This window comes from Medicago sativa, chromosome 6, assembly GCF_051527215.1.
Source record: "Medicago sativa cultivar Bolivia chromosome 6, Bolivia_mono, whole genome shotgun sequence".
Lineage (NCBI taxonomy): Eukaryota > Viridiplantae > Streptophyta > Magnoliopsida > Fabales > Fabaceae > Medicago > Medicago sativa.
The window spans coordinates 44,119,560-44,142,519 of NC_140754.1; the positions used below are offsets into that span (position 1 = coordinate 44,119,560).

Sequence of the window (22,960 nt, forward strand, 5' to 3'; positions counted from 1 at the left end):
TGTGGGTTTGAAGAAGGTTACTGAAAACTGCCTTCCAATTTAAATAGATCGTGTTGTCCTTTCCCTCTTAAAACCTATTTAATTTTTTTTTATTTCATCAATTAATTAATTGAAATTATTTGATTGGATGGGCTCAAGGATGACGTGTTAAGGGCAAGACCATGCAAGAATTTCTCTTATGAAAATAGGTGTGAAATTCGACTGAAGTGTCGCTAGGGAAAGACATTTATTAGGATAAAAATTTGTGAAAAAGTGTTGGATAGGTGGTTTCCATCAATTTGTTTTTGTATTTTCAGTTTACCATTAAAATTGTCCAATTTTTTCGAAATAATTTTAAAAAAATAAAAAAATGCTAAAATGGAATATTATACTGCTAAATACATTATACCCGACACATGGTGTATCATGGTACAATCAGGAAAAGTTACAAAGTCATTACAAAAGTACTAAAAATAATTAAGAAAAGCAAATCAGGAAAAAAAACAGAAATTAACCAAAGCCTAAACACATAAGAGGATCATGCCACCAATTATGATTGGCGAAAGCTAAAGATGTCTTTTTCGCCTTCAGCCACCTAAATGAGAGAAGCTTAACATGACCCATAAATTGAAACATTGAGCAAGCTTTGTTGTTAAAAATCATGGTATTCCATTCTTTCCATATAACCCACAAGCACGCAAGCCAAATGATCATCAAAATAGAACGCTGAGGTTTAGAAGCACCTGCGAGGTATTCAAACTGTAATAACTGATCTTCAATAGTGTGTGGAGAGAGCGAATTGAAACCAAGCCAATTTGTCACCGGATACCAAAGTGAGCCAAAGTAATTGCAATTTAAAAATAAATTTGTTGTTTCCAAGTTTCCACATTATGTAACACAAAGTTGGGAGTTTGCATTGATAACGCCTCTGTGACATAATTATGCTTTGTCGGCAATCTATTCTGAAGCAATCGCCAAACAAGCAAAAATGAACGTCTGCATGCAAAAATGAATTCGACGCAACAATATCAAGATGAGGTGCGTCGCTAGTGAGAATACGATACGCGTCACACATCGTATAACCCTTAATTGGGTCGGAAGTCCACACCCACTGATGGAGCTTTGAAGAAGGAAAGAGCATAGATAGGTAGAGAAGTCTGGACAGATAAATACATTATATTTATCTCCAAATACATTATACATGTATACTGTGATTTCGTCTCATTTTAATATTATTCCTTTTTTAAAATTACATTAGAGGTCTTTTATCTTATTTATTTGTAACCCTTGTTTTTTAACTTCTTTTTCTAACATTTAAATCATTCATCTTTTAACGTGTATACAAGTTAACCATTTTTGTTCTGGATCGGTTAAAGCCTTTAGGCCCAATTGCATAGGCTCAATACAACTACAATCCAAATTATGTATTTTGGCAATATTACTCGCAACACACCCATTCTCTGCGAGGGGATGCTCGGAGCAACTGAGACCAGTTCAAACGAACTGTAACGTCTCTGCCCACGTTCCCGCGAATCTCTCCTCGACGGTTACACTTCCTACGAATTCATAACAGTAGAGCACACGTGTGCCTTACAACGGCTCTGCAAACACTCATATCTATATAAAGGGGACTCCTCGCAGTCCCCAAGGTAGAATCTATCTTCTCTTTAAACCCTCATCCTGATCTCTTACTGATTTGAACGTCGGAGTGTCTGTAGGTACACACCCTCCTCATTCCAGCATTCAAACTGACGCATTCCACCACCTTACAACCACCGCATTAAAAAGCATCAGAAGTCACCTTCTGATCAGGTACGATCAATTTTTATATATTCAAAAAAGATGAGTTGACTAGCTACATAAAATTAATAATAATAACTTTATTCTTAAATAATTTATTTTACTAAAAAACCTCAAAAAATGCAGCATTCACAAACTTCATCTTCAATCTTCTTCGTCGACTTTCACCACACTAATCACAAAATCTCACAAAATACCCAAATTCAATTATTAAATCTCCACATTTTGAATGGAAAAAATATCATCAAGGCAAAAAAACACATGAGCAGAAATTGGAAACATTGAGAAAACATCACAAGATTCACGCGCACCTCGCAGCCAAACGCAAGATTCACCTTTGGTGATATAAATTACCAAATTTTTTATTTATTTTTTATCAAATAATCTAGTGATTAGAAATTCACCTTTATTAAATAAATAAGAAAGGTATTTACAGTCTGAACTTACTCCTACATATATTATTCAATGTAGTTTATGAGACAAATGACCAATTTTAATTCATCAAAAAAATAAAAAAAAAATAATTGACCAATTTTAAACTAAAAAAGTAAACAAAAAGAAACTATAAAAACACTTTCCTTAAAAAAAAACATTAATTTGGATGCATTTACAAACCCAATCCATTATTCTACGGAAGAAAAAAAAACCCAATCCATCATCATCCACTTCCACACCAACCTTACATCAGCAGCAAGTCGAAATCGCACTCAACTGCCCGCCAAAAACCCAAACCTGGCCGGAAATCTCGGGAGGAGTTAGCCATCAGCCACCGCCACAAGCAGTAATGCTTTCACTCACTAATTCGCTTCTACTTATTGCTAAACCATACCAACAAATTAACATATCAAATAAACGAAGCATTGTGGTAAGATTCTTTTCCTTAGTTCTATAGTTTTTTGGGTATAGTAGTTTTTTTAATCTGAATTATTTTTATTATTTTATTATAAGGTATTTGCTGCTGCAAAAGGTCCAAGACCCAGATATCCTCGAGTTTGGAAGACTAATAAAAAAATTGGAACTATTTCTAAGGCTGCTAAGCTTGTTCAATCTGTAAGTTCTTCCTTGCATTCGCTATATTCGTTTATATTGTTATTATGAAGACAGTGAATCCAAATACGACAGTGACATTGACATGTTAACAACAATCTATGAAGCATGGATACAAACACGGATACCAGACACAACACAGATGTGACACTGATACGCCGACACCACTAATAATTTGAGAAAATCACATAATTCAGTGTAATCACCTGTGTCGGTGTCGTGTCAGAGTCAAACACCGACGTGTGTCCGACTCCAGGACACGCCTAATCCGTGATTCATAGACAGCAATAATTATTTGAGAAAATGACATAATTGAATGTGATCACATTTGTCGGTGTTGTGTTGGTACATGTGTCGAACAGCAGACACACCTTCGATAAAAGTGTTAGTTCTACATAGACTTACATAGACACAAATATCAGACACAACGCTGATACATCGACACTGTTAGTTATCCGAGAAAATGGCATTATTCAATGTAAGTATTATGTCGTGTTGGTGTAGGACACTAACTTGTGTTAAGAGATTGTACATTCCTTTGATTAGAAGAGTCGGTGCTATATCGTTAACCTTAGTAGTTTATGCTTTGGTTTCTTACTAGTTATGATATGGTAGTAGTACTCTTTGTTGTTAGTTTGACATTGAGTAGATAAGAAAGTTCAATCTAGTATTTAACAATGTCAGATGGCGAAAACTCTGCCATATAAAGAAGTCAATGTATCCTTTGGCGGGACCATGGCGGACATCCCTTCACTATTTGTCTATGAACTAGTCTTTTGGGTTAGACTCTTTTCATGGGTTAAAGTCATAAAAATTGGTGTTTTCGTTGATAGTTAGGTTACGGAAAAGTTACTTATTGGCTGAATTAAGATACATTACCGGGTTGTCAAATATCGGCCATGCTGGATCGCGGTGGTTGATATTTTGACAACCGGTATGAGAAATTTGTGAAGGATGCCGTCACCATGGTGTTTTATTTTATGGCGGTTCAAAATGGTGGATTTCTGCTTTTTTGCCATGTTCTGCCATTTGTAATCGACAACGCTGTGCACTGCTGAATATTGATAGATGAGTAGAGCCACAAATTTCAAAAAGCTACCACATGGTCAGTGTTGAAAGAGTGAAAGCCGTCGTGGATGTCAGCTCTAAAAGAGGTGGCAATGTTATGAGTTCCACGCCGGCTCTTAGTGGCTAGTCTTTTGGGTTGGACAATCTTCATCGGCTTAACTCATAACACTCTGACTTTATACAGAAAACCTTAGGCTGATTTTTCCTTGGATGATTTGCATTTCTGGAAAAATAATTTTTTATTGTCTTGTACAGATTAAAGAACTTTCAAATGTCAAAGAAGAAGTTTATGGAGCTCTTGATACCTATGTCGCTTGGGAACTAGAATTTCCTATAATTACAGTGAAAAAGGTACTCAAGACTCTAGAATACGAGAAAGAATGGAAGCGGATAATACAGGTATTTGAATAAACTGTTATTTTCTGCTATCTGCGATTGAGTCAGTGATGATTTATGTTCCTTCTTCGGATAGCTTCTGAGCTAATATACAATTATGAAAATTACTTTCTGAAACTATAGGTAACAAAATGGATGTTAAGCAAGGGCCAAGGAAAGACAATGGGAAGCTATTTTACATTACTTAATGCTTTAGCTGAGGATGACCGAGTTGACGAAGCAGAAGAGCTTTGGACAAAGCTATTAATGCAGTACACGGAAAGCTTGCCACGTAGATTCTTTGATAAAATGATATCTATCTACTGTAAAAGAGGCTTGCATGATAAGATGTTTGAGGTATTATGATTTGTGATTTTTATATCAATTTAAACTATCTATAATGTGCATCTAATATACCTTATATTTGAGTAAATTATTTTGTTTACTTTATTCAATGTAATTTTCAAATTCTTGTATATTCAAAGTTCAAATGGCAAATATACATTGGATAAAAGAAAAGTTATTGGAGTGAAAATAGGAACAAGTGAAGTAATAAATAATTATATATATGATAGGAGAGAACAAAGGAAAGAGAAAAAAGACCTGTCAGATACTCAGAGGATTACTGAAGATTTCCTGGAAATGGTGCAGGATGTGAGTGGAATGGAGGAAGAGCAGAATCTGCTTACGTACTGAAAGAGCTAAGTTTTAACTATATGTGAATCGTGCGTGACTCTTCAGTTGTACTATTCTAAGAATGAATCATGTGAAGCACACATGCTGTGACTTTTCAGTACAGATGTAAGTGGCAAGAAAATCAAATAGAGTGGTATGATAGGATTCTGAGGAATCTGCAATGGAATGATTGATTGTTACATTCGAATACAGTAGCATTGTTATTTATAGACTCAGCCTAGCGGTGAGTGTGACTTAATTGTTAGCTACTTAGTTCACCAATCTAACAACTGTAACAAAAAAGAACTAAATAGTTATCAAAGCCGAATATAGTAAACATGCAAATGCTCTAACATCTTCCCTAGGTGTTCAATTAAGTCTGAACTTATCAACCACCGGGTTTTTCTTGAGGAAGTCCAAACCATGGAGAGGATAATGGTTTAGGGAGGATATATATGTTTTGATCAGTAGCTTTAGTGTGGTAGATGATAAGATTCTTGTTGATGATTTTCTCTCTTAATACACATCCGGCTCTGTCATTGGTCCTAGAATATAGGACTGGATTGTGTGAGAGAGATATAATACTAAAGTTGTCACAGTAAATAACAGAAGTTTGAAACTAATATTTTAGTTCAGTGAGAAATCATTGAACCCAAATAACTGACTGCAAGAAATAACTACAGTTATGTGAGGAAACTTGTAGAAACATATACAATAAAGCACATAATAATATAGTAAACAAACAAATGTTGTTAATATGGATGGAATTCCGGCTCAATATTTTACTCAATTTCTCATATAGGTATTTGCCGACATGGAGGAGCTTAGTGTTAAACCTAGTAGTTCTGTTGTCTCAATGGTTGGAAATGTCTTCAAGGAGCTAGGTATGATGGATAAATACGAGAAGTTACATCAAAAATATCCACCACCGCAATGGGAATATAGATACATCAAAGGAAAGCGTGTAAGAATCAGGGTGCAAGGTCAGCCTAATAAAGTCGATATATACGTAAGAAAGCATGATAATGTTCAACCAAATTCAGGCTTAAGAGAGGAAGATAGTTCAGAAGAGACTTCAGAGTTAACGGAAGATGAACAATTCGAACAGGATGCCGATTTAATAGGCATGGAAACCAAACAAATTTCTGATGATTCATCTAAGTTTATGGAACCAAATTTAGATGTATAACGAGAGAAAGATGGTTATACTATGACTAGCAGATAAGTTTCTGTTGGCCATTAATGTTAGTTACACACGAAATCATTATTTCGGCGTCTGACTCCTACATGCTGTTACGAGGTAAGGTGAAGACATTAGCTGTTACGAGGTAAGGTGAAGACATTAGGAGAACATGCTTTTAAAATTTCAAAAAATGTAAGCCTGAGAATCTGGTGGTAGCCATTTCATTTATGAGGATATCAGATCATTTGCCAATCAAGTAACATATCTACTTCAGATTCCTGAAATGGCAAAGTCCACAATATAAGTTGTTATGTTCTTCTCTCAAGCCAGTATCAATGCTGAATTGAAGTTGGGTACTTTGGCTTGTAGATTTCCTCAATGCATAATATATGGAGATTGTAGGGTGTGATTTTCAATGCATATAGGGTTTGATTAGGGTATAGTTGTGAAGTTCTGTGTTATATTGTTGGTCATATATTTGCAATGTACTAATATGTTGAAATCATGATAATTAGTAAGTACTTCATTATTAGGACTAGATGGCATCATGATTTTTATTGGCGTTATTCTTTTGTTTATTCTCAAATTTATGGCATCATGATTTTTATTGGCGTTATTCTTTTGTTTATTCTCAAATTTATAACCTAGTCTAACAACTTGGAATCATGTTCTCATAAAGATCCAATTTTGAACAAAAAAAGTTTGAAACATGACAAATTGAATGAATTTAAATTTTGAAGAAAAACACTGGATATATCCATATGTTACTTAGTTTTGGTGAGCATCTATGAAACAAGATTTTAAATTAACTTGAATTTGTAGTTGCCTCAAAATAAAAGTTGTAGTGAAAAAAATTGATGATTAAATGTTCAGTACATACATGTTGGTGTTTTTCATCCAGAAATATGAAACTAACTAAAGTTGTGGCCGTCTTAGCAACGTGGTGAACAACTTCATTGACTTATCTCCTAACTAACTCTACACTGGAGTTTTTAAAATGAATCGATAAAAAATGTTACACTAGTCAATTATAGCGCTGAAATCCAAGACATCCTTTGTGGTGGTGAAAGTATTCAGTACCCTCTTCGAGTATAATTCAAAATCAACATTTTCCAATTGAAGCTCGTGGACCCATTGGATCACAAACAATAGTCCACTTGTTTTGCCTTCGTTGACTGAACACATCTGGGAGAACCATTCTTTTTGGCAAGAAGAAAGCTGTCAAAATCATCTCAAATGCACATCCCCAAGCCAACCCGGTTATGCCGATGAGAGAGGCATCCACATTACATTATGTAACAATTTAACGTCGGCTTACACCATGAACTCCTAGCTGGTATTTTCCTCATGTTTCTGCTGTTGTTACATAGAACCTATGCGCATTTCAAGCTCTCCAGCATCGTTTTGCCATGCATCGCAAGCTATACTAGGCATTCAGTAACACTATCCGAGAGTTTCTGGCAGACCAGATGCTCCACATATCAGCATGACAACTGCATTACTGCGTAGAATTTCAAGCAGCACAGTATGCGAGTCTGAATTTATGTAACTGAACAGGCTGAAGTGAACTATGTCTTCCACACCACCGGTTAGCCAGCAGTGCCTACTGAAATTTCAGTGAAAAAATAGGACACTCCACCCCTTTGTCATGTAACCTGCTAAGAACGAGTAAATTTTATCTCCGTGTGGTTGTTCTTAATTCAATATGATGCCTAGACTCCTCTCGTAGCCCAACACTCGCCGAGCTTAATTGTTCTATCGAAAAAGAAAGGAAATCCTAAAGAATCACTCCAGAACCTTTAGAAAAAATAAATCAATAAGTAAAAAGGATATTGTTGTCTAAGCAATAATAATAAAGTAAACAAACAAATGTTGTTAATATGGATGGAATACTGGCTCAATATTTACTCAATTTCTCATGTAGGTATTTGCAGACATGGAGGAGCTTTGTGTTAAACTTGGTATTTCTGTTGTCTCAATGACTGGAAATGTCTTCAAGGAGCTAGGTATGATGGATAAATACGAGCTTCTAGATCAAATGCACTGTATTTTTTGCTTGTGGTATGGGAAAATATGTTGTAATTGTTGTGCAACTTCATAAACTTGAGTTTTTTTTAAGAGCATTAAGAACTACTTTGGTTATAGCATTTATGATATTAATTACTCAAACGAACCATAATTATTGTCCACTTTTTAATTTCCTTCGTCTTTGGCTCAATTTGATGCATCCCATATGGCAGCATACAAGTACATCGTTTGGATGGTAATTACTTTCCATTTGCTCATTTTGTAAAACTTCTCTAATTGGAATTATATCAACTTAAAATCTACAATAATTCATCAAGCATGTGATAAATACACTATTAATGAACAATTTTTTTTTAACAAAATATATGGTAAGTAGCAAATACAAGTTTAAAATATTGCAGTGAAATAAACTAATTTTTGTGCTAGCTATATATACATATTAAGATATACTCTATCAACTATTTAATTTCATTAATCTAGACACCATAATATTTATATTTCTCTTCTTTTATTTTGAATAAAAAAAAGTATATTTTCCTTTTGTAAAAAAAGTTCTACTACATACCAAAAAGTTCTACTCATACCAATTTTAATTGCACTTGGACAAACATAGTATCCTAACTAACATGCATTGTGTGGATTATAATTTTCAGCTGGACTTAATTATAGTCGACAAATGAAATATACATTTAATTATAATGTATGAATGAACGTAGTAATAGAGACACATTTACATATCAACAAAAAAAGAAGAGAGAGACAACACTTACATAATTTTCTTTTTTTCCTGTCCAGAGAATATATATATCTATGATATTCTTTGGTTGGGTCGAACCAGAGATCGTAACGCTCCTCACGATTATTGGTTCCATTTCCAAACAAGTTTGTTTGAAAATGCCATGGCTTTCCAGCTATATTACCCTAGGAATTCGAAATTCAGTTCATCATGCCTTCTTCTATCGAAGACATCAATGCTCGTGGTCTGTAACAACAACGACAACAAACCCACCCCCCACCCCCAAAAAAAAATGTTTAGAGTAATAATGCAATGATCAGTTTCTCTTTGAACCGATTAATATTCAATATATTTCAATTAAATATTTGATCAAAGTAAAGTAATATCCATAAACACAAAAAAAATCATAAACATTAATTTGTGTACTTACATAGAACGTGACACAAACACCAGCAACATCATAATTTGATGGTAATTTTGTCTCGGCGCTAAAAAATCCACTAGCGTACATGTCGATGGATTTGAATCCAAAACCTATTCTTAAAAAAACATCAATTAACCTACCGGAGTGTTTACGAACAATCAGTTTTACAGAGTTTCCATCAATCAATGGAAACGTTTTGCTTTCCCCAAAGATAAGCAAACCCATCGTTAAATGGTATGGTGGCTAGTTCGAAAGCAACATTGGTAAAACTAAAGAGAAGAAATAAAGAATAAAAAGAGAATAAGAAAGAAGTTTATGTGAATAAGAAAGAAGAAAGAAGAAAGAAGTTTATGTGAATAAGAAAGAAGAAATAAAGAATAAAAAGAGAATAAGAAAGAAGTTTACTAACTTTTTTCTACTCACCATTTGTTTAACATATGAGATTGGTTGTATATAATAATTATACACTTGAGAAAACATGTCCCAAAAGACGGTGGCCACAATCAAACATCAAATATAGAACTACAATATTATATAATTCAGTAATATTGATCGATTGTAACCTTCATACCAAATGAATTTAATACCATATATTTGCATCCCTCAGTTCTGGAATACTTCTAGTGCAGGTTATGGTAGGAACTGATATGCTGCAAAATATTTGTCCTTAGTTTCTGCATACTACTAGTGTGATAAAAATTGAAATTAACCTTATACTAATTAAAATAACCCCTTATTAGAAAATTGGTAAATCCTCAAAACTAAAATAGAAACAAAAGAAGTGTGCAGCAAGGGTTTAAATTGTATTATTTCAAGGGTTAATACACCTTTTGGTCCCTGCAATATGGGCGAAATCCAGTTTTAGTCCCTGTAAAAAAAAAAAGTTTAGATTCTGTCCCTGTCATTTGAGATTCTTCCACTTTTGGTCCCTCCTCTAACCCAGTCAGCAGAATCTGCTGACGTGGCAGGGTGACTGTGTAATTTTTTTTATTTTTTATTTTTTTATGGGGTTCACGTGGCATTTTCGATTTTTTTTTTTAAAAAAAATTAAAAAATTCTGGAAAAATAAAAAAATCCGAAAAATTAATAAAAAAATTCTGGAAAAATGAAAAATTGAAAAAAATATTAAAAAAATCTGGAAAAATGAAAAATAATTAAAAAATCTGAAAATTAATAAAAAAATCTGGAAAATTGAAAAATTGAAAAAAATATTAAAAATTCTGGAAAATTGAAAAATTAATAAAAATGAAAAAAAATCTAGAAAAATAAATTTAAAAATCTTAAAAATTTTAAAACGAAAAAAAAATCTAAAAAAAAAAAATCTAGAAAATTTATAAAAAAATCTTAAAAAAATTCTGAAAAAATCTTAAAAAATAATGAAAAAATATAAAAATCTTAAAAAAATTAAAACGAAAAAAAATCTTAAAAAATTTATAAAATCTAAAAAAAATCTAGAAAAAATAAGGAAAAATAAAAAAATTCTGGAAAAATTTAAAAAATCTCGTAAAATTTCGATTCAGATTTTTCAGAATATCGATACATATTTGACAGAAATTTCAGATTTTTGATACATATTTTTTGAGAATTTTTCAGAATTTCGATACATAATTTTCGAAAATTTTTCAGAATTTCGATCCATATTTTTCAGAATTTCGATACATAATTTTCGAAAGTTTTTCAGAATTTTGATACATATTTTTCAGAAATTTCAGAATTTCGATACATATTTTTCGAGAATTTTTCAGAATTTCGATACATATTTTTCAAAATTTTCAGAATTTCGATACATAATTTTCGAAAATTTTTCAGAATTTCGATCCATATTTTTCAGAATTTCGATACATAATTTTCGAAAGTTTTTCAGAATTTCGATACATATTTTTCAGAAATTTCAGAATTTTGATACATATTTTTCGAGAATTTTTCAGAATTTCGATACATAATTTTCGAAAATTTCGATACATATTAACTTTTTCAGATTTTTTTTTATTTTTTCATTATTTTTCATTTTACGAGATTTTTTAAATTTTTCCAGATTTTTTTATTTTTCCTTAATTTTTAAGATTTTTCCAGATTTTTATAAATTTTTAAGAATTTTTATTATTTTTTAAGATTTTTTAAATTTTTCCAGATTTTTATAAATTTTTAAGAATTTTTATTATTTTTAAGATTTTTTAAATTTTTCCAGATTTTTATAAATTTTTAAGAATTTTTATTATTTAAGATTTTTTTATATTTTTAAAATTTTTTAAGATTTTTTTTCGTTTTAAATTTTTTAAATTTTTTCATTATTTTTTATAAATTTTTTAGACTTTTTTTATTTTTTAAGATTTTTTTATATTTTTAAAATTTTTTAAGATTTTTTTTCGTTTTAAATTTTTTAAGATTTTTTTCATATTTTTTTCATTATTTTAAATTTTTATAATTTTTTTTTATTTTTTAAGATTTTTTTTCGTTTTTTATTTTTTAAAGAATTTTTTATTAAAAAAATCATTACAAATGCCACGTGGCACAATAACAAAAATAAAAAATAAAAATAAATACACAGTCAGCGTGCCACATGTGCAGATTCTGCTGACTGGGTTAGAGGAGGGACCAAAAGTGGAAGAATCTCAAATGACAGGGACAGAATATAAACTTTTTTTTTTACAGGGACTAAAACTGGATTTCGCCCATATTGCAGGGACCAAAAGGTGTATTAACCCTTATTTCAATACATATATAAATTCCTTAGGTTGGGGAGTACTAAAAACTATAAGTGGGAATATATAGAATTTTCAAGAACAGGGAAAGCTTCATTCACCATCTGTTAGATAAAGTCTCTTAAATCTCTTACTTTAATGTTTATTTTAGTTTTACACACGTCTTTTTTTAGGAGCCCTACATCCATTATGTGGCATAGGGGTTACATCTCGTATAAATCTTAATAGTATACCACTTCTACGAATAACTCATAATGCCGCATCTCTAAGTTATATTCCTTTTAGTTGATGAAGTCAATTAATATTAACGTTTGTCTAAATTTTCATATGTGGTGTGGTCGAGCCCTTTTGTTTGTATGGGCATCGGTAATTTGTTTTGGTTTTGCTTTCTTTGTTATACTTTTTAGCACACTTTGTGCTATCAAGGAGCCTTTGTTTTTCATAATATATTCCATTTTAGAATAATGTAATAATGATTAAAGATCCAATTTCATAATGTTGAGGGATTTAACAACATGCTGAACCGGGAACCGGACTCATGACCGGTCCGATTGACCCTCTAAACCGCTAGCACATAAAACCGGATAAAAAACCGGAAAATCGGCAAAAACCGGGAAACCGGCGGTTCACACAGATAAGCCGGTCTGACCGTATCTGTTCTACTTTGTTTTGATCTGCTCCCATGTTACACGATTCGAATCGAACAGAGAAGAAATACATAGATCGGGAGGAAAAAAAGGAAGGAAATCAATTCATGTTGCTTAAGTTTCCATAGAAGAACCATCGAATATGCAGCAGGAGAAGAAAGGAAAAAAGACAAGGGTAAAAATATGAAGGCAGGCATGAATCTGTAGTACTGAGCGGCGGCTGATTACTAGTGTTTACTCATATATATATTGTAGAGTTACTATAATTTAGGTTAAAAGGTGGACTGGGCTTAGAAAAATAATGGACTTGGCTTATAACAGAAGCCATGCCTACACCGGTTTAATGTCCGGTCCGGTTTTGATTACATTGACTTTAACACATTATACTCTTGAACGTATATGCTTATGTTTGTGTGTGCGCACACGTTAAAGAGTATATTGATGACATTTCTAAGAAAAAATAATGGAAGTTGCAAAATAATATGCAAAAAAGAAAAATAATAATGGAAGTTGTAAAATAATATGCAAAAAAGAACCTTATGTTGGTTAAGTCTACTTTCGGAGATGAAGTTTGGTGTTTCGTTAATTTTGTGGTTTGCTTAGAAGAAATTTATCCGTGTCCTCGTGAGTTTAGCTCAGTTGATATGGACAATGCATAAAAATATGCAATGTCTGGGGTTCAAACCCCGGACACCATAAAAAAAAAAAAAAATTTATCCGTCGCAAAGCACTTTTTTTCTGACAAAACTCATCTCATTGACTAAAACTCTAATCTTGTCATTTTTTTTTATATATATTTAGCAAAAAAAAACTTTGATTTTCATCATTCCTATAGTAAAAAATGTGTTTTTACCTTTCGTTTTTAAGGAAATGGAACTATAATAATTTAGACCAATTTTCATATGCTTTCTTGATCAACAAATTGTTTCCCATATTACCCATAGACCTTTATATCCTTCTTTCAAGGAGGATAAACTAATGTGGAATAAAAAACACTAAGTATTCAATTTGAAGTGAGCATCCACAATGGTAGTTCCCTAACAAGGACTTCTTAAATGGACCTCAAGTGACACATCACTTATTTATAAGTTTTTAATAAAAGTACCTATTAAGGACTCAATGACTCCAATGGCAATACACTAATAAGAACTCCAATGAAAAGTATTTAAATATGTCCCACTATCTTTACATATTAAACAAAAATAATGTATCTATTACTCATTTTTACAAGTGGGACCAACTAGTACACATTTTATTACTCCTTTATGCAAGTGGGACCAAGTAGTACACATTTTATTACTTTTTTAAACGTGGGACCCGTTAGTTACCCAGGAGAGAGAGGGTCCTTATATAGTTGCCCGTTCCTTAACGAAGACTCATTTTTTCTTCCTCCAATGGAGAGTCCTTAACAGGGAGTGGTCCTTATTAAGTAAGGACCCCCATTGGAGATGCTCTAAGAGCATCTCCAATTGGGGGTCCTTACTTAACAAGGACCACTCCCTGTTAAGGACCCCCATTGGAGGAAAAAAAATGAGTCCTTATTAAGCAACGAACAACTATATAAGGACTCTCTCTCTCCATGGCAACTAACGAGTCACATGTTTAAAAGAAGTAATAAAATATGTATTAGTTGGTCTCACTTGCAAAAGAAGTAATATTTTGAGTACTTAAAATTTGAGTCTTTATTAGTGAGACCTATTTAAGTTAGTGTAGGGATGACAAAAAATCCGCATCCATGGATATCCGCGGATAAAAACTGCCACGGACACGGAGCGGATACCTTAATGGATATCCATGGATATTTTGCTAATTAATGGATACAGATATGAATTTAATAGTATCTGCACCCGCATATATCCATACCCGCTATTAAATCGAATAAATTTCATAAATAATCTTAATACATTTCAACTTCCTAAACAAAAAACCTCGGTGCTGTGAGTGTTATTAGTTATTACACAACTGTTAAATATGTATTACGCTCCTTTGAAAGGAAGTAGAAGTGGTGGGGATTGCTGAATCAAGAAGCTTTGTTTTGGTTGAATATGATGAGCTTTATTTATGCTTTTGTTAAATCAAAGAACGTTATTTTTTAAAATGTAAGGAACTTTATTTTTGTTTTGGTTGAGTCAATGATCTTTGTTGTTATTGTAATGTATGAATATTATGTTTTGCTAAAAAGAAAAGAAAATGCATGTGATGAACTTTTGTTTTTAAATTTCAGTTAAAAAAACTTTGACATTTTTTTTTTTATAAAAGTTATCCACGGATATCTGTATAAACCCGCAGATACCTAAAAATCCGTGGATTACCCGCTAAACGGATACTCGCACGGATATGATAGGGTACATATTTCATATTTATCCAACGGAGCGGACACATATATCACACTATCCGCATCCACGGATATCCATTTACATCCCTAAGTTAGTGTTAGAGTCATTATTAGTGTATTGTCATTGGAGTCATTGAATCCTTAATTAGTACTTTCATTAAAAAATTATAAATAAGTGATGTTTACATGTGGGGTCCGTTTAAGGAGTCCTTATTTGTGTACTACCATTGTATAGGTTGTGCATGCAAGAATTAATTGACACTAAAGTTGTGCATTCAACTTTATTCAACTTTTTTAAATGAAAATTTTGTTCTTTTCAATGAAAAACTTATAGTTTTGGATTCCTTAACTTGTGCCCTAAGGGCACAAGATAACAAGACCCTATTTTAAAATATGGTTCTTAGAATTTAATATGGAACTTCAAGATTCCTTCAAAAGTCAAAAACTTTATGGGGCGTATTGTTAGAGATATTTTGCCAACCCCAATTGCAACTTAGAGACAAAAGGGTAAATTGTCCTTCAAATAAATTGTGTCATATGCAAGTTAGATGATGTGAATCAAGAAACGAATATCTCTGATATTATTTTCAATACTTTGCATGTTTTATCTTTTGAAGAGTCGACACTTTTTGCATGTATTTTTTTGGAATATTTAGAAGCAGAGGAATAATAAAGTTTGAAATGATCTAGTTGATGCACATAATTATGTTATAGAACGAGCAACGTCATTCTTACATGAATGTAAAGCTCACAATTATCTTATAGTTAAGGTAACTTATCGGGACCTCTTAAATGGGTAAAATTGAGGGAATGAAGATTGAAATGCAACACTAATGCATCCTTTCCCAATCAAGATAATAAAGTAGGCATAGGAGTGTGAATTCGAGATGATACAAATGCTTTTGTATAAGCAAAAATGAAATGGTTTAGTACCTGCTTGGTTCCGCGTTTGACACCCTCAAACGCGCGTTCACTTTTCAAAACGTGGTTTCACCAAAAAGTTTGGTGTTTGGATATCGGCAAAAGCGATTCAGCCAATCGTGATAATAGTCTCAAACGCAGGTTCAAACGAAGCTACAAATTGAAGCTTCTGCGGCAACTGAACACGATTTGAGAATCAATTTTTCTGTGACTCCTCTGTTTTCCTAATTTACCCATGTTTTCTTTTTTTCATTTTTCTGTAAATGATTACTTCCATTTCAACATGACTACAGTGTGATGATTTTTCTATGATTAATTTTTCCTTCCGCCGCTGCACTGCAACCTTGAATGCCCTTTCTCTCCCTTTCTCGTTGGAGAAGATGATAAGTGGTGTTTTTTTTTTTTGTAGAGGAAGTGGCTAAGAGGTTGGGACTGGCTCTAGAAGCCCATTAATATTTTGACAGACTCATATCAAAAATAACAATTTTTGATATATTTTGTTAATTAATATGAGTAATTTGTTTTTAACATAATTGTTAGTTTAAAAGTTTTTTGATTGAAAGTGTTAATTTTAAAGTTTTCTTTTATTAATCCATAAATAATTAAATTAATAATGCAACATTAATTTGACAAATTATATAAAGTAGAAATGATTCTAATTTGAATAGATTTTTTTTAAACAGATTGACCGGAATAAAAACAAATATAATGGCCTAATGCAAAACTGTTCAACGATGAAAATTATAACCCTTAGAAAAAGAGTTAAAATTTATTTATTAGTTTTTTTAGGGAATTTATTAGTTATAATAATAATGACAACCTATTTTAGTAATATTTTAAATTTAATTATAAATCGTTACCTAAAATGATAAAAATATATTAATTATAACTCTTATTAATTAATATTATTTTAAAATGTATCTCTGAAGCACTAAAAATCCATTTATGACAAGATGAAATAATTATCTAAAATGAAGATGAGATATTTAATTTTAAATATAATTAAAAAGATGTTCTAAAAACATACAATTAAAAGGGTAAGTTGGTCATTACCCATTTAAAATCAATTTTGATTCAAACTACCCAAACAACATCAATTCCTAAGAATCACTTTTAAATGAGTGTATCCAAACATAATCAATTCACATCAAACTCACTTTTAACCAAAATCAATTATTTCAAACTCAATTCTATCAAAATCAATTCTCACCACCGCAATACCAAACACACACTTAAACCAAGATGTGAAGTACATATTGGAAAAGCATTAGACTTTGTAACAGCCCAGGCGGGTCCCGGCTAGGCACTGTACCCCCCGGCACTGTTACTCACAAGCTGAATCACCACCCCCCCCCCCATAGTGGTGTTTTTGCCTCCCGTGGGAATCGAACCTAGTACCTGGGGATAAGTACCAGTTCAATGCATTCCCACTACCAATTGAGCTACTAGCTCAATTGGTAGTGGGAATGCATTGAACTGGTACTTATCCCCAGGTACTAGGTTCGATTCCCACGGGAGGCAAAAACACCACTATGGGGGGGGGGGGGGTGGTGATTCAGCTTGTGAGTAACAGTGCCGGGGGGTACAGTGCCTAGCCGGGACCCGCCTGGGCTGTTACAATAAAAGGCGCCTTGAGTCTAACATGTGTATTAGTTTAGTACTGGATGCATTAAAAATTTACAACAATACAACTACGAATTAATATATATATATATATATATCTATTATATATATGAGAAAACAAATGCCTACCAAAATTTCACAACTGTCCCTGCCATTAAATTTTCAACTGCACTAAATTTTCACTTTATCAAAGGGTAACATTGTAAAAAATTTTGAAATGGGAGAATTCTAGAATTTTTACCAATTTCGGACTAAGTTACCCTTCTCCTACATTCAACTTTCACTGCCTACCAAAGGGTAGACATGATATTTTGCCTCTCAATTTTAACTTCCCATATAACTTTTTCTACTCTCAACTTTTGGCTCTCAAATTTGAAATTCAAATTCAAATTTTACTTACTTCTATACAACACTAAATACTCCATTTCACTCCATTCACTTCATTTCAAATACTTCATAATATCTTCTTATCTTCATTTCACTTCATTTCTACTCTCAACTTTTTCTCCATTTTTCTAATCTCCATTTTCTTTTCTTATTTTCGCAGGAAATCACATTTTCATTGATTAAGAAGACTGATAAAGGAAGAACATGAGTAAGGTAGGTTGAATGACAACTATTTCCTTTGCAAAATTGTCTTCTTAATTTTTTGTTGTTCTTCCTGTCATCATATTAACAAAATAAGATTATTGTTCAAGAAGATGATGAAGAAGAAACATAGATCCAAAAACATCTTCAAGAAGAAAATCTTACACTTCTCTTGATATCTTCTGCAAACCTGGTATAGTTGGATGTTTTGATTTTTTTTATAGTTTTTGTGAATTCATAAAATCATCTGCATAAGAAACAATATACATATAAGAAAAAACAATTGATTAGAAAAATTGATGCTGTTTTTTGGTACTGTTATTATACTTTCTAAAATAAAAATAATAATCATGCTAAACTTATTTTCATAACACAACAATATGATTGTTTTTGCAGGTACAGAATCAATAACAAATAAGAAACAATTGATTGGAAAAATTTATCCTATTTTTTGGTACTGTTATTATACTTTCTAAAATAATAATAATCATGCTAAACTTTTTTAAATAACACAAAAATATGATTGTTATTGCAGGAAAGTTATTGCAGGAAAGTTGAATGAAGTTTTTGGCTATTCATCAATCTACAAACAAGGAAAAGAGAGACAAGTAAGTAAACGATGAGAATTACTAAATTACTAATTGGTTTAATACATAAATCCTCATCAAAATAAGATTATTGTTCTTTAAATTAAGAAGATGATGAAGAAGAAACATAGATCAAAAAACATTGGCAAGAAGAAAGTCTTACACTTTTCCTATTAAGTGTTTTTGTTCACTTTTTCCTTTTGTATGTTTTAGTAAGCTCCATTTCTGTTCTTCCACCTCTTTTTTGAAATAATGATTTATAAGTTGCTCTCCTACTGTGGAGAGGATGATCTGCAAAATAAAAATAATATGTTTTAATTTTTTTTCCAAACCAACAAAAAATGTCCACAAAATCTGGGTATACATACTTTTTACAGAGGAAAAAAAAAATTAACAGAATAATAATTTTTTCCTTTTGAGATGAATTATTAATTGAGTGGCGATAATTTTTTCCTTTTTTTCTTTTTGCTTTGTTTTTTTAAACAGAACAAATAAAGAAGAAATAAAGAGGCAGATACTGTGAAAAGGAAGATGAGTACAAGGATCAAAAGTAGAAGAGATAAATTTGTGATGGTCTGGGCAAGAAAACTTTTAAAGAACTTTGTGATGAGTTATTGGCAATAAATTTGTGTACACCAATTTATTGTATGATATTAAAATTTTATTTCTTTGTATTAGAAGAGATAACAAAAATTTATATATAAAATGAATCTGGTATTGTAAACATCTAACAATCTTACTTTTTTAAGTGTAAAAAAATAGTAAATGAAGCATGTCAATGGAAAAATAAGAAGAAAAAAATATGAGTTGTATAAGGTTAGTCAACTAATTTTATTTAGCAGCAACAACAAATTCTTGCTTCTTTCTACAAGTGTAAGTTCTTTTTCTACATTAAAACATAAATTGATGAAAACTACTACCAACACAAACAAACAAAAAAAAAATATTCTGCAAAGAAATTGTAGAAGAAAAAATAAGATTTACAATAATACAAACAGAAAAACTTAAAAAAATTTTCAAAAACAAATAACTTAAATTTACTGATGAAATTATATTTTTCAAAAAGAGAACCATTTATATAAACCAAAATCAATATACATGATACATCTATAACAAATAAAAATTAAATTGCTCCAGATCTATTATTAGTATTTCTTTTTACAAAACTACAGATCTAATTAAAAAAACATATGACCCAAAAAATATATACATATACTGAAGGAAAAAAAATACCAGAAGCATATCTTCATACATCTCTAATTTTGTTGTTGCATGTATGACAAGGGTGGAGAAGAACAAGATCTCTTAGGTTAGAGGCCGTATCATGAAAATAATAGACCCAAAAGAGATATAATATGGTGAATGTTATAGATCTGGTGTTAACCTCAATGGATGAGCTCTCAATCAATCAGAAATGGAGAATTTTGGATGAAAGCTCCGATGAGATCTAATTTCGGTTGGTGGAGGCGGTCACAAAGGGGTGGAGCAGCTAGGGTTGTTTGAGAGAGAAGATGATCTCTGTGATTCTCTTTCTCTATAAGCGATGAGAGAGAAAAAAATCAAATAATGAAGATTGTGTTTGTTTTGCTGTCAAATAATTACGCTATTGCTAAAAAGATGAGCTAAAATTTTCTCCATCCGTTTCAAAATACATGTCCAAGTTTTACAAATGTATACTATTTATTTGACTTATTTTGACCATACTTTTTAACTAACGTATAAATACAAATATTAGAATGTAAGGTGTTGTTTGATTTGTCTCGACAAATATTTTCAAAATATTAAATTTCTATAATTTTTTACTTTAGACAATTCAAGATATTAACAGTCAAAATTGTGCATTGTTATATGTGAAATGGTTGACTTGGACATTTATTTTGAAACGGATGGACTATAAAAATATTACTACTATATAGAAAAAACTCCATATAAAATTTAATTTCTATATTTATCAACTCTTCATACACGGGAGTGAATTTGAACACTAATCTAATATATAGTAGTATTTTTATAACTTTTATATGGTGTTCTAACATAGACCGTCAAAGCGACACTCATTTTGAAACAAATTTTTTTGGCTAAAGCGACACTCATTTTGAAACGGAGGGAGTATATGAGTATATGTTTGTTTTATGGGAACTATATATTGATAGAATACAAATGAGTATACATTAATTATGATTTTTCACTGGATGCTTATTAATATTTTTACAGTAGAACATATTAGTAAATAAAAACTATGATTATTTTTATTTATTAGGTTTTTAATATCGTCAATACTAAAATTTTATTAATTTCTAATTGTTTATTACTACCGATCAATATATACATTATTAATTGACATAATTTACATATTTTCACTATACCAAACACAGCCAAAACACGACACGCGGCGGAGCCGCGGCCATACAGCGCGGCGAAGCCGCGCTACCCGTGCTCAGCACGGGTATATCGACTAGTATATATATATATATACAACCAAATGCGTTCGTACATAATAATAATACAACTCAACTTTCTAAAGTATATTAGATGCATCCTTGAATATCCACATCGTCCTGCAGCGGTACGAACGAACACTTATCGCATCATCCATTCGGCTACTAGCTTGCTAATCCAACCTGTTTATCTGAAACAAATAAAGATTGGGATGAGACATAATGTCTCAGTGAGTTCCCCTAAATCCTAGGCTATAGGCAACCTCAGGGGAAACATACGGTCACCACGTGTCTAAAATACAACCTGACGGTTGATTATACGTGTGTGGGGACTTGCATACTTAGACGGTCGTGCATACTAGGGCCGTCATAGTCTTATCTCGCTTGTTATAGGCTTCACTTCATATACGTGTCATGGCGGTCAAGGGGAATCTAAAACCGCAATGCCAAGAATATGCTCTACGTATCGAGGCCTAATTCTAACATAATCATGACACGGTTCTAAACCGGACGATTAGGGGAAACCTAAGATCGTCATCGGCATATCTTTCTCTATCTGCTCTAATGCAAAATACGATGTTTCTAACAACGTATCTTATCTTGCTATCATACTAGTTTTGACGATCTACGTCTATGTTCTACTATTCTTGACGATCTACGTCAAGGCTCTACTAATTCTTGACGATCTACGTCAAGGCTCTATGACATAACATAAACATGTCTAATAAATATGCACATTCAGATTCATTCATAAGTTAGCGTTTAACAAACAAGCATTATCTGAGTTCATTTTACGGAAATCCCCGAGTGGAGTAACCCCGAGCGCAATCCCTATCTATCCGATGGAAACCTATCTAAGGTATAACCAACGGCACTCCTGCAGTGACGTGCGGGATCCTTACAGCTAACCCCGTTTCTCCTAATGGAAACCCCTTGAACCAACCTAGTGTGGACACAAGTGATAAGTGTCGCGGAGCCGTCGGAAGCGAAATATGAATATTGTTGGTAGAAAAGACTCAAAAACGAAGAAATGGAATGGATAGACAGGGACGCCACACTTTCTAATCCAAGAAAGTGATAAGTCTATGGATGCGAGGATCGCCACAAGAAAAGAAATTGTTATTTTTCATGTAAACAAGAAACTATTGTGAAATCAGAGCTTAGCTCTGATTTGGTTCATTTGAAATTTCGTGTACTTTGACAATTTGGTCTAAAAACTTAGTAAATGTGATTAACTTGACACAAATTGTGGATTTGTTTAATTTGGACGAAATTTGTGAAACAAGAACACAATTTTGGACAAATTTGACTCAAAAACAAGAATGGATGCAAAGAAAAGGGACGCCACACTTTCTAGTCCAAGAAAGTGATAAGTCTTTGAAAAATGAAGATCACCACAAGAAAGGATTCTTGATAAGATCAAAACTTGGTTCAATCCAGAACCAAAAAGAATCAAAGCTTCACAACACACAAAGTGTATTTTTTTACTCAAAATTCTACTTATCCCCTATTCATTATTTTCGCCCCCTTTATATAGGTAATAGGCTAGAATGCTGAAAAGCATACAATTATATCATGATTAATGAAATAACTCTTATGTGGCTAATTATTACAAGGAAATGTTACAAAATTATTGGTTTTGATTTAAGGTGGCTGAATCAATTCTTGAAGTTAAACACTCATGGCTGTTACTTTTGCTTCAGATTATGCTCTTCAACTACTCAAATTAATTGTGTTTCACCTCTTTTGCTTCAGCTCCTTCATTTAATCACGTCCTCCACTTTAATCCCATTTTTAGACCATG

General features: G+C 32.0%; 1 protein-coding gene, 2 long non-coding RNA genes and 1 pseudogene across 4 annotated transcripts; 2 read left to right on the forward strand and 2 right to left on the reverse strand.

Moving 5' to 3' along the window:
• Positions 1–2,449: 2,449 nt before the first annotated feature.
• On the forward strand, positions 2,450–6,665 carry LOC146915366 (pentatricopeptide repeat-containing protein At4g21190-like). The gene is made up of 5 exons (XM_085717778.1): positions 2,450–2,644; positions 2,728–2,829; positions 4,150–4,293; positions 4,414–4,626; positions 5,747–6,665. The coding sequence occupies exons 1-5, from the start codon at positions 2,564–2,566 to the stop codon at positions 6,131–6,133; spliced, it is 927 nt and encodes a 308-aa protein (XP_085573904.1). The 5' UTR covers positions 2,450–2,563; the 3' UTR covers positions 6,134–6,665.
• A 1,676-nt stretch (positions 6,666–8,341) lies between these two features.
• LOC146915367 (putative xyloglucan endotransglucosylase/hydrolase protein 30) lies at positions 8,342–9,741 on the reverse strand (annotated as a pseudogene).
• Positions 9,742–17,677: 7,936 nt separating this feature from the next.
• LOC146915368 (uncharacterized) lies at positions 17,678–20,093 on the reverse strand. The gene is made up of 3 exons (XR_015014566.1): positions 19,952–20,093; positions 18,297–18,378; positions 17,678–18,204 (listed from the first exon to the last, which is right to left on the reverse strand). It is a non-coding gene; the product is annotated as an uncharacterized LOC146915368 (long non-coding RNA).
• Positions 18,005–20,063, forward strand: LOC146915369 (uncharacterized). 2 transcript variants are annotated; one of them, XR_015014567.1, is made up of 5 exons: positions 18,005–18,143; positions 18,245–18,324; positions 18,528–18,585; positions 18,667–18,739; positions 19,205–20,063. It is a non-coding gene; the product is annotated as an uncharacterized LOC146915369 (long non-coding RNA). The 2 variants fall into 2 exon arrangements; XR_015014568.1 differs by having other exon boundaries at positions 18,681–18,739.
• Positions 20,094–22,960: the final 2,867 nt, after the last annotated feature.

Excerpts from the sequence above, each read along its gene's own strand:
- LOC146915366 (XM_085717778.1), top strand. The coding sequence starts at position 2,564 with ATGCTTTCACTCACTAATTCGCTTCTACTTATTGCTAAACCATACCAA. Across the intron at positions 2,645-2,727 it reads CAAATAAACGAAGCATTGTG|GTATTTGCTGCTGCAAAAGG; the intron begins GTAAGATTCTTT and ends TTTTATTATAAG. Across the intron at positions 4,294-4,413 it reads AATGGAAGCGGATAATACAG|GTAACAAAATGGATGTTAAG; the intron begins GTATTTGAATAA and ends CTGAAACTATAG.